The following is a 16,498-nucleotide window of genomic DNA, read 5'->3' as shown; positions in this document are numbered from 1 at the left end:
CGTGCAACCACACTCTCAACAACCTTTGCAACAAAGCGAAGGTTGGAGACAGGACGATAATTTGCTAATACAGTTTTTAATGGTTCTCACACTGACCTGCACCTAAGAGAATTAACATCAAGTGCTTTGATTAAGAAGACCAAAATAAAATAGTTCTCACAAATAAATGCAAATCTACGAGTCCCAGGATAATATTGCCAGATTCAATCTGGGTCAGTCACTGGGACCAGAGATTTAATCTTCTGAGTTTTTGGATTCATGCTGGAGCCCTTCCTCAGGGAACCTCTCTCTTCTCTCACAGAAGTTCCCTGAGGGTGGGCTCTAGCACGAGTCTGAAACAGGGATGAAATGCTCCCGGTTTGATCCGGTTCACCCGAACCAGTAGTAAAAAAGGCTACTGGTTCGCTGAACCAGTAGTAAAATGTCACTGTGTTATGTGTTTGTCAGCCGAGCGTCCATTCTGAGCGTTACGGTAGTCTGCCAGAGAACTTTATCACGTATCTATAGCAACAGAGATAAGACTAGTCTTGTGAAAACTTTGAGCTACTGTGCATGTCCATATTCTTTCTTTTCTAACTTCCTGATTTATATTTCCTTTGTTCGTCTGTGAGATAAACTGCCGGTAAAAATGTTATCAAACCATCTTCTCCTACCATTGTCAGAGCGTAAATCAGCCCCGTTCCCCCCCTGGGGTAATTGCACTTAATTAGAGACGGATGGATCTTGTTTTCCATGCTGTATACTTTAAAGAAAGAAAACCGAAATATATATTCTAATAAGGATTTTATTATAAAATGTAAAAAAAAAAAGTTCCGATGATCAGCTGAGCAACGCGTGATCGTTGGAACTTTTTTTTTTTTTTTTTTACTTTTTAGGCATTTTTTTACTGCCGGTTCTCTGGAACCGGTATGAAAATGCTTTTAAAAAGTAAAAAAAAAAAAGTTGGCCATGCCCACCCAGTCACATTACCCACCCACCCACCAAGCCACTCCCACAGAACCAGTAGTAACAAATTTTACATTTCACCACTGGCCTGAACACTCAGAAGACCACACCTCTGGTCCTTGTGAATAGCCCAGATTGGACTCTAAAATGGTTCTCCCCTACTGCTGGCAAAATAAATGGATAATAATGCCAATAATTAGATTTATGCAATGCAGATGTGTCCCAAATATTTTAATCAGAAGCAGGAATACATTAGGCCATGATGGCGAACCTATGGCATGCATGCTGAAGTGGCACACAGAGCCATCTCTCCAGGCACACCAGCCGTCGCCCATTGCTCTTCTGGGTTCCAGGGTGCACATGTGTGCTGGCCAGCTAATCTTCATGTACTCAGGAGCACCGGAAACCAGAAGAGCAGCTCCCTGGTGTGCATGTGCATGCCTGGAAACTGAGCTTCTGGTTTCCGGTGAGCGCATGCGTGCCAGCCAACTGGTCTTTGCATGCATGCGCATGCGCACCGGGGAACTGCTCTTCCATTTTATGGTGCTCCCCCATGCACATGCGCGTGCTCCCGTTTCAACACTCGGTCCCAAAAAGGTTAGCCAATACTGCATTGGAGTGTCTGGACTGGCATTGTTGGGGAAATCCAGTAATAGTCCAACAACAAGCATTTGTGAGTGTGTGCTCTAGTTGTGGGATTGAATCAGCCACATATCTACTTTTCCATTGCCCCTGAGGTCCTCCTTAGAGCTTGGAACTGAATGCTCCACTAATCATAAATCACTTCAGTTGGTCCCAGTAGGCACCTGAACTGTTTCCTGCTAAAGGTTCACTATTCTGAAATTTCTAGATAAGGAGCTAAATTCTGTGCTACAGCAATTGAAGTTGTTATATATGAACAAATTCACATTCTGCATGGTTAGTTTCTGTTATAAAGAAGGCTTATAAACTAGTTATTATTTTTAGCAGATGTTTTTGTGGGAACTACAACAATCCATAAGTAAGATTAAAAAATAAAATCTGTTTTAACATCTCTTTGATGGGCAACATCAACAAATTACATAAAATATCCAAATATTGATTTGGAGTTAGTATTTTATCAAAAGGACTTTCAATGCAGTGGTTTCAATTTTGGGCAGTTAAAAAAAATCGTTCCCCCTTGTCTTGTGCTTCATCTCTTTCCTGGCTTTCGCCAATGTGTAGCTCTGACAAAAAGGAAAGACTTTCCTCTTGTTTAGATAAGTGAGGAATTATCAGAAAATGAGGCCGTATTTCACAAAAAAATGAAAACATTCATGAAATCTTTTTATTCAGAGCTATCTAGAACGGCAATGTTTTTGGCAGGCCAATGTAAACTAAGCCAAGGTCTGGGAAATTCCTATTTTTATAGGAATTACCTATGAGTCGAGCTGAGCATTTCTGCATCACGTGACCTAAGCAGTGAATTGAAGGCAGCCCTTCTGCAGATTTTGCATTTTAAAGCCTGGCTCGTCAACTGCCTTGCCTGGTAAATTCTCTTGTCACAGGGCTGCTTCTGCTACCGTGTCGAAAAATGTATTAAATGGAACAGGAGATCTTGCTATAAGGTTACTTATGTAAGCAGATAATAACAGGCGGATTGCATAAGTGATATATTTGTGCATTAGATTTTTTACAACATTCACGAATTGGAAAACAAGTAACATTTGTTTGGAGACCGTTGCTTTTACTCTCTTGTTTTTCTGCCTCAGCTACAGCAGCAAAGCTAATGAACCTTCTACTACCAGACACCTAAACAAACAAGGATCCCAAATAAGCATAAATAAATACAAGCAAACGCAAGCATCCATGCGCCTCTCTGCAAAGTGTACAGCCCAATTTTTTTAAAAAAAAAAATTCGGAAGCATCACTGTAAACCACAGCGGTTCCTACATTAATAACATATTCCCCTCTTTCCATCACCATACACACCTAATTTCCCCTCCAATAATCCACATGTATAAAAAACAGTTCCAGAAAGATCATGCAGTTAGGATGTTGGAAATGTCATTTGGACATACAGAGGATTTCTTAGTTTAAGAAGAAACCGAGGGGCAGAGGTTGGAGCGTAGACAAATGGACCTGAATGTTTTCTTGAATGTGCCATTTAGGACAGAAGATTCAACAGATTCACTTTGATCTCTCCCTCTGAACAATTGTTCTGGCTCAGATTGCAGAGACATTTCTCAGTTGTCTCCTGAAAGGCCTTTTTGAAATCAAACCTTTGTTTTGGTTTCATTCAATAAGCAATTTATCAGTAACAACCAAAGACCATAAAGAGATCAGAAAATTGGAAGCATTTTTTCTCAAAGAGAACTCAGCCATTCAGTGTCTTCCAGGGGACATCAACTGACCATCCAGGGAAGTGATTTATTCATTGACACCTGCTGGGAAGTTTATTTCAATTTTTCACTCTAAACTCTATCCTTGGATTACCTGGTAGTCTCCCATCCAGCTATTGCATCTCAGAACCACTGTACAAGTAAAAAAGGAACTGTGACAAACTTGATCAATATTATTTCCCAATGCAAACTTCTCCCACGATTGGTCCCAATAAACATTCAGCTCAGTAGACCCTGTTGTTACAAAAATACAACCTATTGATCCTATTGCAATCCAAAAGAATTTATTGCTTATGTCTCTACACAAGAATCCAATCAACTAAAGTTCAGTACTAAATCTATGCCAGATAAGGGTCAACAAAATTCAAGAGGGGTTAGACTTGGACCATTTGTGGCAACATAACAACTCGAAACTGATGACACATTTAACTCTGCCCCTCCCAGCTCTGCTTGCTCTTCCCCTACAGTAATAACAATAAAAATGCCAAATCTAGTTTAAACATCTGACTGACTTTGCGATGAACCATAACAAGTTATTACTTGTGTGCTATCCAATACTTAAAGATTCTGATCCAACATATGGGCAACATTTTAAATTTCCTTGTATTTTCCAGAATCTAATACATTCAATTTTATTTTTTTAACAATCTGCAGCAGACCATAACATTCATGTAGAGTTAGCTTTTTACAAGAGTACTTTAATTTCATTGGAAGATGTATTGATGGCCAACACAGCTTTCAAAGCAATAGTATTACAAGACAATATTTAAACTGTCCATTTTGGCTGCTATATGTCATACCGACTGAAATTCTTATGTGATCTTCAAGGACACAAAAATATTTAATTTCATGTAAATTAAATTAGAATAATCCAAAAGGAGGCTGACAGTTAAGTGTGCCTAACCTCAGAAAAGGCTGCTGTAGGCATTCCAGTTGGTCATGGCATTTTATTTTATATTTTATAATTTTCTTTTTGCATTGACTGTGCAATTCATTCCATGTAACCCTGGGTGACTTCTCCCTGAGTTCTGGCAGGGAGGATACCAAAAATGGGCCCTCATCCCAGAATCGAGAGGGCTTTGTGATGAATAGCCTCTCCAGCTCACAAAGGTGGGGTCTGAAGCGTTTCCTCCCCCTCCGGGGCCCAACTGCTTCCACCTCCCCCCCATTCAACCCAGGCTGGATCTGGATAGGTGCTATGCTGGGGTAATGCCTTCTCCTGGATCAATGAAAACCTCAGATTGGGCATTAACCAGCATAGGAGCAAAGATCAGGCTACAGGGCACCTCCAACACAAGGCCAAAGCAACCAGTGGGAAGCCCTGCTGTGACCCAGTGCTTAGCATCCCCAGTCTGGTAGCCGCAGATAATCCAGTGGCCAGCCGGGCCAAAAGCCACTCTCTGGCAAGACAGGCCAGCCAAGTCCCATCATGCCTCATCCACAGAGCCACAGAAGGACCAAGATTTGGGTCCACGAGTTCAGATCATCTGCTTCTTCTGTGGCTCTCTCTAGCTCTTTCTCCACAAGGATTTTGAGGAGCTTAGAGGTAGAATAATAGTAGTTGAGTATAAGAAGACCAAGGCAGCCCTTTTGAAAAGAGAATAGAGAAGTGCTTCTTTCAGGGGTGCCAGCGTTGCCCTCTCCTATAAAGAGGTGACAACTTTAACTATTCAGGAGAGGTGGGAAAACATCCATAAGTGCTGAAAAAAAGCCTCTCCACTTCCTCGGGAGTCATAAGTTTCCCAGCTAAGGTTGCAAGAGCCCGCGTAAGCTTGCTCTTCCTTTCCTTTGCTTGAGAGGCAGAACATCTTGGTTTGAGGGTGCATAATGTCTCTCGGCATAGGAGTTGTGCCAGGCTTGGTGCAAGAAGAGAAATAACCCAAAGTAGATGGGGCCAATTTATTTTTAATTTTTAAAAATATAATTATTGCTTTTATTTTATTTTTATAACTTTGCTGGCGATTGGAAAGTCGCCATTGGGGGAAAAAATAGGCCACAGCTCTTTTCCTTGTCTATCTGTGGGCTATTATGAAATTGAATGGTTTTGGGTTTTTTTAGGAAAATACACTGTGCTACTTCCTTCTCTGTTTAAAGATGATAGAATAACAAATAGGAAAGGAAACTTTACAGATTTTTCATTTTTGTTTTGTGGGTTAAAGAGTATAAAAAATGGGTACCTTAATGTAAAATCATGGAACAATCTTTCAGTATTTCCCTACATCTTAAATGTGAGCCAGTCTCTGACTGTAGTTGTAGGAGAATGTATTTATTATTCTGCACCCATAAGAAATTTATATAGCGTTTTCCCGGATTAAAGTATTGTAACAAAAAAGGCTTTCAAACAGAAAACACTATCCATTTTTCCATGTATTTTGCTTATTACCTTCAGTTTCTATTCACAAGAAATATATTGGGTCAGTTATCTTCACCCTGCCAATCACCATTTTCATCGTTTGCTGCAGGCAATCAAAATACAGTATTGATCTCCGGATACCCATGAAGGCTGGGTTTATAGGCATATTTATTACAAAGATTTACAATGATCATGACAGTCCTAACAAGTGTGTTTGCCTGGTTAATTCAAAAGTGCCCAACTATGGATGTGGCAACCTTCACGCGAAAGTATTGAACCAACCCAAACAGAGAAGGCCCAGACATGGATATACCCCTTTGGGTTTTTTTCTGAACATGTACAGCAAGTGTAAGGAATATTTATGATAGTTAAACTTTTCACACCAATGTGAGATGATTGAAGAACCTCATGGGAGGATATTTCATGAACAAAGGAATTTATAATTAGCAAGTATTTGGCCCTTCTTCAGTTCCAAAATATTCTCTGAACTTTTAAGCTACAGTAGAAAAAGCATATGAAGAGTTAATCATTATTCAGATTTTGTACTTTTTTATTAAAGCCATTTAGATATTTAGATACAAACATTTGTTTTAATCTGTGGTTAAATATTATTCTAACCAGAGAACCAGGACTACTAAAAAGAAAGTAACCCTCATACTTACAAATAGTCATGAAGATACAGACAGTTTTATATTACAATTTACAACCTCAGCTTATGACTGTTATTGAGCCTGGCAATTACAGTTGTAAATTGTGTTAGTCACCTTGTGGGCCATCCTATGACTGACATGATTGTATGACCATTTTTGTGGTGGTCATTAAGTGAACACCACAGTGATTAAGCAAAGCCATTGTTCAGTAGGGATGTTTTTTGCCAGAAACCAGAAGTAAATGTCGATTTACAGCAAACAGTCCATAAATTGTGGTCACATGGCTACAGGACGATGCAAAGGGCCATAAATGCAAAGGGCGGGTGTTGTGGCCCAAGCTCCCAAAATGCAGTCATGTGACTACAGGTGGGACAACCATCGAAACTTTGGTACCAAGTTGTAAACAGCTTTTAGGTGTTTACCTGAACTTATGCCCATCTCTAGAGAGGCAACTTAGAAGGTTCAGCCCTTGACTTCCAGCGTGCTCTGGTTTATTCCATTTTTCTCTGAAAGGCTAGAATGAAAGAGCCAAAGCCATCAGCTGCACTCACTGGCTTCTGATGCTCAAACCATGAAACGGAGACTGTAACCCTAACCCTAACCCTTGGGATCAACTGCGCACAATTGCAGTGGACTAGCTCCCGTGGTGGGTGCAATTGCAAATACAAATAGTTGTACTTGCATTGTAATAAAATGAGGCAGGGTGTATTTCCAAACATAATGTTTGCAAGACTAATGCTTCAATTCAAAATAACTATTTACCTAGGGGATATGTCTTATCTTTAATCCGCATTTGCATTTTGTATTCTCTAGATTATTGGGAAGCCCATCCAGTACACCTTCCCACATGCAAGGCTGAAACTCTTGAGCGACCCAAAGGATCACTCTGTTTCAGGTAAAATAAACAAGACTATCCAGCTTGGATTCTATGAGAGCCTGGACATGTGTTGCCAGGGTAACTGAGTTGCATACGGAGGAATTATTCATTTCTGAGAAGGGTTGAAATTCTGCAATGGGGAGGGGAATGGTAGAAGTGGATTAGGCACAGGACTCTGTATGACAGAACAGCGTTAGTTAAAATGTCTAAATAAGACAGCAGAACCAGTGATTTGTCTTTCTCTCTAACTTCTGATTTAAGGTATAGATTGCTGTCACTAAATGAAGACAGGGTCTACTGAAAAACCAGTCCATTAAAAGTTTCTGATTATAGATTGGTTTATTTATTTAATGGTTTCTACCCCATGCTTCTTAATGAAGAACGGTATGTGACATTCCATATTTGTTTCCTCATTTGGATTGAAAGTTTATGCTCTGAAATGCTGGAGAAGAGAGCCAGTTTGGTGTAGCGGTTAAAGACCTAGGAGAGATGTACAACATGCATATCAGAGTTGTGTCAGGTTTCTGTGTTTTGTTCTGGTTTTTTCTTTTTTTTTTTCCTTTTTTTTTCCTCTGTTGTTTTTGTTTGTTCTGCTTCAAAGGGAAAAACTTTTTCCATGAATTATATTTTTAGAAAGCAGCAAAGCAGCAGTACTTAAGGAATGAGGATTATGCCCATATTTGGGGTTATGTGAATATAAGACAATGTATAAACTAGTGTTTGTTGTAGTTTTATTCTGTTTTGATTTATGTTTTGGTAGTTACCCCCAGTTATAAAAGGTTTGCTTTTTCTTAAATCTTTAAGCAGATTTTTTTCCTTGGATCTCTGGATTTAGGCAAGCTGAAGGGGAACTAAAACCCTTCAGATGATATTTCTTTATTTATTTATTGATCGTATTTGTATGGCCACCCATCTCACATGAAACTGACTCTGGATGTGGTTGGATTCCACTTCCCAGAGAGCCCCCCACCCCGTCCCACCCCCATCCATTGCCCACTTCTGCTCTGGCCAATGTAAATCTAAGACAGAGACAGATGGTTCAGAACAAGATTCCCATTGTAATTTAGAATTTCTGCCATTGAAAAAAAGGTATCATAATATCTATTCCACAGAAAAATGTTCAGAGTCCTTTTTATTAGTAGGATTTTATTTTATTTTCTCAAAAGAAAAGTCACAGATTTCTTGACTCTAATCATTGATATCAGGAATACTTTTCTCATCTCTTAAAACATATCTCTTAGCAAGATCCCAAGTCTAGCACGACCATAATTCTTCAAGCATAGTCAAATTCCAGGTATTGGTAGCCTTTATACTAAAGAATTTCCCCATAAATATATCTCTGTACATTAACATATTCTTCAGCCATTCACTGGACCACTCAATGGCCTTGCTAGGGTGCCTCTCTCTCACACACCTGTAGGAAGAAAATAATGGCAAAGCACTCTGGAAAATGCTGCCCCCCCCCACTCCCAAATGGAAACAGTAAACAGCCACTTTGCTTGTTCTTTCTAAAATTAGCCTCTTGTTCCCCAGGAACAGAAAATGCTTGCCCTGGACGTTTTCTGGAGTCCAAGGCGTTGAGGAACAGAATGTCAGAATTATTGTCTTTGGGACTGGAGCTCTTTGTCCCGGCTGCCTCCACTGGCAGCCAGCGCTGGAGCAGGTGTGATCAGCCTGAGTCATTCCGGCACATTTTCTTTCTTTCTTGTGAAAAGAAAGGCTGTGTTGATGCCCACGTGAGATTTCCTGGCAGAATGATTATTGGACTGCCTTTTCATGTATTGCTTTGATCTCAGGCCACAAATATATAATGCTAAATTTGCATTCCTGTGAAGAAACAATCATCCTGTCTGCCTATCACCACTGTGGCTTTAGCATTAAATGGAAACTAACTTATTTCCCTAACTTGCTATATACATTATTGCTTTTCTGAGATTTGCAGAGAGAAATGTTTTTCATTCTTCCTGTCTCACCAGCTTTCTCCTATTCTAACAGAGTTGCCTCTTCATTTCTTTTGAGTTTACAGGGTATTTTTCATGATATGCAAAAATACATACACAGAGTTTATTCCATTCTTATCTTGTTCAGTTCCCTTCATAAAATCAAGTCTTTTGATTGATTGATTTAATCACATGATAAAAACAAATTTGATCTGTCTTTCCTGTCAATTTTCCTGGAACTCAAGTTATATTATCTGGCTGGGAACAAAAGTAATATTTCTGAATGAAAAAATATAGAATTGAACAGCTACAGCAAAAAAAACCAAAACTATAGCTTTCTTATTAATTACTTTACTGTTTTTATTCCTATATTTTAAAAATTACCTTGTGCTTTCTTTTTTAAATGCAGGCAATGGACTTGGGATTCGAGTTGTAGGTGGAAAAGAAATTCCTGGAACCAATGGAGAAATTGGTGCTTACATTGCAAGGATCCTACCAGGTGGAAATGCTGAGCAAACAGGGAAACTTATGGAAGGTACAGTGATCAGTTCTTTGTCTTCATTGGTGCTGATCAGTATGCATGTGGAAAGAGGATTATCCTCAAGGGAAAATCTAGGAAGACCTGATGAATAAGTGGAAAGAAATAGGTCAAGCAGCAAAAACAGAGTCAGATGGAGAAATTTCCCAAATAAAGATAAGAAAATCATGGTAAGTCATGTTTTTTTCAAGGGAGCCAACCTCTTTTATAGACTTTTGGAGTCTCTGGAACTATTGGGAAAATTAGCTATTATTGTTATATTATGGTTGTGTATACAATCATCCAGGAGTTCAGACTGGATTTGGCATTTTCATCCAACTATCTAATCCAGTGGGTCTCAACCTTCCTAATGCCGTGACCCTTTAATACAGTTCCTCATGTTGTGGTGACCCCCAACCATAAAATTATTCCATTGACCATTGAAAATATGTGTTTTCGGATGGTCTTAGGCAACCCCTGTGAATGGGTCGTTCGACCCCCAAAGGGGTCCCGACCCACAGGTTGAGAACCACTGATCTAATCCTTCCCAAGGACCCAAATTTTGTACTATTACTATTGGTTCATTACACAGTCAACAAGATGTTTAGACTGGATCTGCCATTTTTGACAAACTATCAAGTCCTTTCCAAACACCTGGAATAGGCAGATGTAGCTCTGTGGTGAAATTCAAAATTTTTCCCTACTGGTTCTGTGGGCGTGGCTTGGTGGTGGTGGGGTCCTGTGACTGAGTGGGCATGGCCAACTCACCACGCCCACTCAGTCACATGACCACCCACCACCAAGCCATTCCCACAGAACCCGGTAGGAAAAAAAAAAATTTCTATTCTACCTATTTTCCCTTGTTGCGAGATTCCTGCAGCTGCAGCCTCTTTTTTTCGGTGGGCCTGGAGGCGCTTCTTGTGCCGAAAGATGCAGCAGCTGCAGGCTTCTTGCAGCAAAAATTACCAGAGCCACTCCGCTTCTTAAACGCGCCATAGCCATCGCCGCCCTGTTCCATACGCCAGCCACTCACGAGCACACTGTTGCCTGCTGCTAATATATGACGAATGAATAAATAAACAGTGTGCGCATGCGCAGCTGGCACATGGAACAGGGCGGCGATGGTGGCAGCATGTTAAAGAAGCACAGCGGCTCTGGTAATTTTTGCTGCAAGAAGCCTGCAGCCGCTGCCTCTTTTGGTGCAAGAAACACCTCCAAGCACACCGAAAAAAAGAGGCTGCGGCTGCAGGCATCTCATGACAAGGGGGGCAAGATGCAGGCTGGCAGGGAGCCCAGTAGCAATGGCTCAGCCCTGGCTTGCCTTCCCGGACAGCCAGCCACAGGAGGAAGGTAAGGACATGTCATGTGGCGAAGGGAGATGGGCAGTGGGCAGCAAGTGGGCAGCGGCTCCGGGCAAGGCCGGAGCTGGGGAATGGTGCATTCCCCGACTCAGTCGAGGCGGGCAGCAAGAAAGCAGCAGCTCCGGGGCCTCGGAGAATGGCCTGTCTCTGGGCCCCAGCCCCCAACCCAAGGCGAGGGGCGAACAAGTGGCATGCATTGCTTACCTTTGGTGAGCTGAGTGGGTGAGGTGACTGGCGAGGCGATTAGCTGGGCCGCGTGGTGAAGGCAACATATATACTGTGTTTTCCCAAAAATACGACATGTCCCGAAAATAAGGCCAAGCCTGATTTTTGGGGTGGGCGTAAATATACGCCCTCCCCCCAAAATAAGCCCTAGTGAAGGGGTGGATGTGGCCAGTACAGGAGGCAGCCCTTCCCTTCCCCGGTCACCTCTGGGCTTCTCGGCCTCTTAATCAGATCAACTGAGCTGCTCAGGCCACCATTCACAAAACAGCTAATTCATGGGTGCCTCTCAGGCCGCCGTCTCCAGCAAGCGCAGCCACTTTTGCAGCCAGTTGCAGCTGCAAAAGAAGCCGGAGGCCAAGAAACGCACCCCACTTGCCTCGCACATTACTTACCTAATGGTGACAGTCACAGCAGGGAATTCCGTCCATGGAACAGCTGTCTCATGGGTGCTGCTCTGGTCAGCACCTCCAGCAAGCGCAGCCACTTTTGCCATCGATTGCAGCCACTTCTGCACCCATGTGGCCCAATACAGTCAGGACAAAATAAGGGTTTAAAAAATGTGGATAGTTGCTGCTACAGTACCCTTCGGAAGGCCGGCACGAGGCGCAAGTCTTTTGCTGCAAAAGTGGCTGTGCCCGAGGAGCGCTTTTGGGAGAAAAGGGAAAGGGGAAGCGGTTGCTTGCAAACTCCCACCCCGTTCCCGCCTCTTGCTTCTCCCTCGCCCCACATGCCACTTCCCTGGATAAAGAGCCGGGTGCTGTGGAAAAGGGAGCTGGGCGAGCACAAACTTTGGGCATCTGGGGCTGCCGGGGTCACCCAGCGGAGAGGCGGGAGCAGGACAGGAGTTTGCAGGCAAGGGGGATGGATGGATGGATGGATGGATGGGAGGTGGATGAGTGCCAAGAATGCCAGGGAGAATCCCACCTTTGGTTGGCCCAGCGAACAGTTGATGAGCAGCTATGTTGCGCTGCCACAGCAGCGCAACACAGCAGCAGCCATGAGGTGGCCACCTCCTGCACCCCCAAAATAATAAGACCCCCCAATAATAAGGCCAAGCCCTTATTTTGGGGTTCTAAAAAATATAAGACAAGGTCTTATTTTTGGGGAAACATGGTAGGGCGGGATGGGCAGGTGGGGCAAGTGGAGGGAAGGGGTGAGCGAGCAGATGGAAGGGGCGAGCGAGTGGCTGGGAGGAGCGAACAAGCAGCCAGGAGGGGGGAGCGGGCAGGCGGGCGTGAGTGTGGCCAACCAGGGGTGATTTTTACCGGTTTGGTGAACCAATTCAAATCATCCTTACCGGTTCGCCCAATCTGGTTGAATTTCACCCCTGATGTGGATGTTTGATGGTGGTGGTGGTGGTGGTGGTGGTGGTGTTATTGTTATAATCGTGTCTTTTGAAATATACATTTGGTGCAAGTATACCTAATACTCCTGCTTCGTATTTCCCTACAATTACCACCCTTTGAGGTGGGTTGGGCTGAAAGACAGAGTGACTGGCCCAAAGTCACCCATCTGGTTTTTATGCCTAAGGAAGGACTGGAATTCAGGGTCTCATCATTTCTAAGCCAGCAGTACAATTTTCATGGGGTCTCAGATATCAGTATGCTTGTAGATATCTTTCGAGGCCAATTGCCTCATCTGTCGTCTAACATTTTAAATATATATATATATATATATATATATATATATATATATATATATATATATATATATATATATATATATATATTAAAATGAGGAGCACTCAGAGACTTCAACTGGTGCAGAATGCGGCTGCGTGGGTTGTCATGGGGGTGCCTTGGTACTCCCATGTTACATCACTCCTTCGCGGTCTGCATTGGCTTCCGGTTGTCTTCCGAGTGCAATTCAAGGTGCTGGTGATCACATTTAAAGCCCTACGTGGCCTAGGACCAGAGTACTTGCGAGACCACCTCCTGCCACCAGTAGCCTTCCATCGCCCAGTTTGTGCCCACAGAGTTGGCCTCCTCAGGGTATCTTCGGCTAGACAATGTTGACTGGTGACCCCTAGGGGGAGAGCCTTCTCTGTGGGAGCCCCTACCCTCTGGAATACGTTACCCCTGGAGCTCTGGATAATCCCCGACCTCCGAACCTTCCACCGGGCCTTGAAGACCTGGCTCTTCCAACGGGCGGGCCTGGGTTGACTTTAAACTGATTTTGTAGCTTTTTAAATTCTTAAATCTTAAATTTGAATTGGTATTCCCACGTTTAACTTTATTTATTGGATATTCTGTTTTAATTTGTCTTTTAACTTTTGTATTCTCTGTTTCTTTTTGTTGTGAGCCGCCCTGAGTCCTTCGGGAGAAGGGTGGCATACAAATCCAATCAATCAATCAATCAATCAATCAGTCAATAAAATGTGAAACATTCTGCACAGTAATATATTCAGGTAGGGCCCATAATTTTCTTAAATAATTAAAAATGGTAAATTGGTAAATAAATTCTTAATAACTAGATGTGTCCACCGTGACGTTCATTTTGTAAATGGAGATAATGTCCCCGACAGTCTATTTCTGAGAACCTCTTCTGAAAATTTTAAAAATGTCAACCTGTCATATATTAGATATCTTAAACTAATCATTTGTGACCCGGACATGCTTTAGAAAAGGTTACTAAAGCACAGCAGAGAAAACTGGAAGACCCCACTATATTATTTATCAAACTTGCCTAGGAAAATTAAAATCATAACGAACACCTTGAATTGGACCTGGAAGCCAATGGGCAACCAATGAAGTTCACATAGAAATGGTTTCACATGGACCCTCATAGGGGCCCGTAAAACTGTCCATATGATTGCCTTCTGCACCAGCCGTAGCTCCACGAAGAACCTTGCTGAGAAACAGCATATCAGCCATAGGTCAGCCACATGGTAGTAAAAGCAGCATGGCAGAAGTTCAGCTACCAGAGGTGTCTATTGCTGCAATCTCTTGAGATCACCAAATTTTGCCTAATTTATATTAGGATACTTATACTAGAACATCAGACTCTTGCAAAAATTTGGCCACTTGAAAACAAACATTTTGGTATGCATATCAGAGGCAGCCTGTAGCACTGTTACTAAACCCTAGTGTTTCCTAGACCACAGCTGGGAACATCTGATCTAAAAGATAAGAAACAAATCCACAGCTAGATCTATCTTTATGGAACCATGAATCGCTAAGAATGTGAAGTATCTCTCTGAGAAATCCTACTTATTTTATGTAAACTTTTAAAACAGTCTCTCAGATGTAGGGGGATGGGAACTCTTTCCTGGATCCCTGCACTAAGCCACTCCTGCCCTGGTCATCTTATATTTGGGCTGCTGCAATCTGCTCCGAAATACAGAACCATCATTAGCATTCTTCTCTAAGCAATATCTGCCACCCATTATTATGAATGTTTCACCATGTTTTATGTATTCATTAACCAGGTTTTCAAAACAAACATATGACCCGTTAAACAGAATATTATTTGTGTAAGTGAAAGCAGCTCAAGAATTCTGGTTTTTCCCAACATGTAATTTAATCTGTGTGTATGTGAGGGAGAGAGAGAGATTTGGTTTTGCGTGGAGATTTTAAACAGCTGCTAGTTAAGATGCATTCCACCCATGTCTCTACCAGGGTGGTAGAGTGATCTTAAGGTTTGGTCACCTGTAGTTCCTGACCTAAATATCAGGACAGGAACTAAAACTAAGGCAGCTGAACTTCAGCCTGGAAACTTTTTCTGTAGATACACCTCACTACAGGATACACCTCGCTAACAATTAAACCCATCTTCTTTTTCCTATATATTTTCAGTTTAACTGTCAGTTCAAATGATCCTTGTATAGCCACCGTTCATTTCTATGTTGCTCTGCATTGTTTTTTTTCTTATTGGAATGGAATATTTCCAGTATTTCTTTTTTTTTTAAGTTCCCAACCTTGTCCTCCATTGGACCTCGAGATTTCCATGAAGTCTCACCAAGTACATCTCTAAAGTTGTTGAAATCATCTCTCCTTGCATGTGTGTGTGTTTGTGTGTGTGTGTGTGTGTGTGTGTGTGTGTGTGTGTCTGTCTGTCTGTCTGTCTGTCTGTCTGTCTGTCTGTCTGTCTGTCTATGCTTCAGTTTCTTATTCTGTAGCATCTGGAACCCTAAGATCAGCCAATTGTTCTCCATGCTTTTATTTCTTCAGTCAATTTTTCTTCTTGGTTAGGATCAACTTGGTTAGGAGGGTTGATTTCCTTGTCCTTTGTTCAATTATGAGGAAAATTAAGAAACAGCAAGACTTTTGAGAAACTGTAGACATCTTGCAATCTTCACCAGTCTTATTCTCCAGGCTGGGTACAAAATCAAGTTTCCAAGATCTTACAAAAGGCTAACAGGTTTGGGCTCATAATTTTGCATATTTGACTGATTAGTGAGGCCAGTTTAGGATGCCACATTAAATAGATATTATGGAATTCGTATTATAGCATGGTAGGTTTTTTTCAACCCAATTACTTCCTCTGTCTACAAACTCCTTTACCTTACTAGAACATCCTTTTCCATCTCATATACTTCCAATTCCTGTACTAAGGTATTGTAAAATCTTTTATTCTACTACCTGTAACACTGTTACAGTGTAACAGGACTTTGCATTTTGTTTTATGTGTGGGTTGTGCATGTTTGAATACTGCCCATATAAAAACTAGGGTCAGTCTTACCATGTATGCTTCTGGTTTTGAGTGATAAAACTGGGAAGAGTTTAGGTTGGAAGAGATAGGCATGTGTGATGTGGCTTCCCTTCACATTCAGCCAGAACAGGAATTCTAGTCCTGACAGAATTCAAGAAAAGTTTGGTCTACTCAGTGTGGAATAGAAGTCTACTCTGTTTAGACAGCTGGTCCTGATGAAAAGAGATCAGTGTATGTAGGAAATAATTGGCAAGAAAGAAAAAATAAGTGGGAAATATTCATTTGGCTGTGCTGGTTTTTAATATCATGAAACTTACACCCACATTCTGGTTTGAGCCTCTGCCTCCATTTAGATTTTTCCCACCACAGAAAAGCCCATGTTGGTCCCAATGACTCCTGATGCCACATCGTGCTAGCTCTTCCTCCCTCAATTTGCTTTTCCCCTTTCCCTCTTTATTCAGTTTATTTGTGAGGCAGAAATTTTCCATGAAGTTTGGAAACAAAATAACAAGGTAAGTAAAATGTAAAATTAGCATGATTTGTATGCAGTGAAAAGGTTTTGATCCTATCAAATCAGATGCCAGTTGCATTTATGCTACACATAGCTGAGGGACTTTGCT

The 16,498-nt window shown here is 41.8% G+C and overlaps 1 protein-coding gene across 1 annotated transcript in view; it reads left to right on the top strand.

Moving 5' to 3' along the window:
• The window catches only part of PCLO (piccolo presynaptic cytomatrix protein), a 104,995-nt gene that overhangs the window by 58,600 nt on the left and 29,897 nt on the right, over window positions 1-16,498 (top strand). Inside the window, exons 9-10 of the mRNA XM_070947118.1 lie at window positions 7,122-7,203; window positions 9,535-9,660. Coding sequence (XP_070803219.1) covers window positions 7,122-7,203; window positions 9,535-9,660 — 208 coding nt within the window. The remainder of the gene's footprint in view (window positions 1-7,121; window positions 7,204-9,534; window positions 9,661-16,498) is intronic.

The sequence above is a fragment of the Pituophis catenifer genome, unplaced genomic scaffold (assembly GCF_029215685.1).
Source record: "Pituophis catenifer annectens isolate HBS135680 unplaced genomic scaffold, rPitCat1.0.hap2 SCAF_7, whole genome shotgun sequence".
Taxonomy (NCBI): domain Eukaryota; kingdom Metazoa; phylum Chordata; class Lepidosauria; order Squamata; family Colubridae; genus Pituophis; species Pituophis catenifer.
Note: the sequence above shows the minus strand (reverse complement) of the source record. Positions and strands in the feature narration are given on the sequence as shown.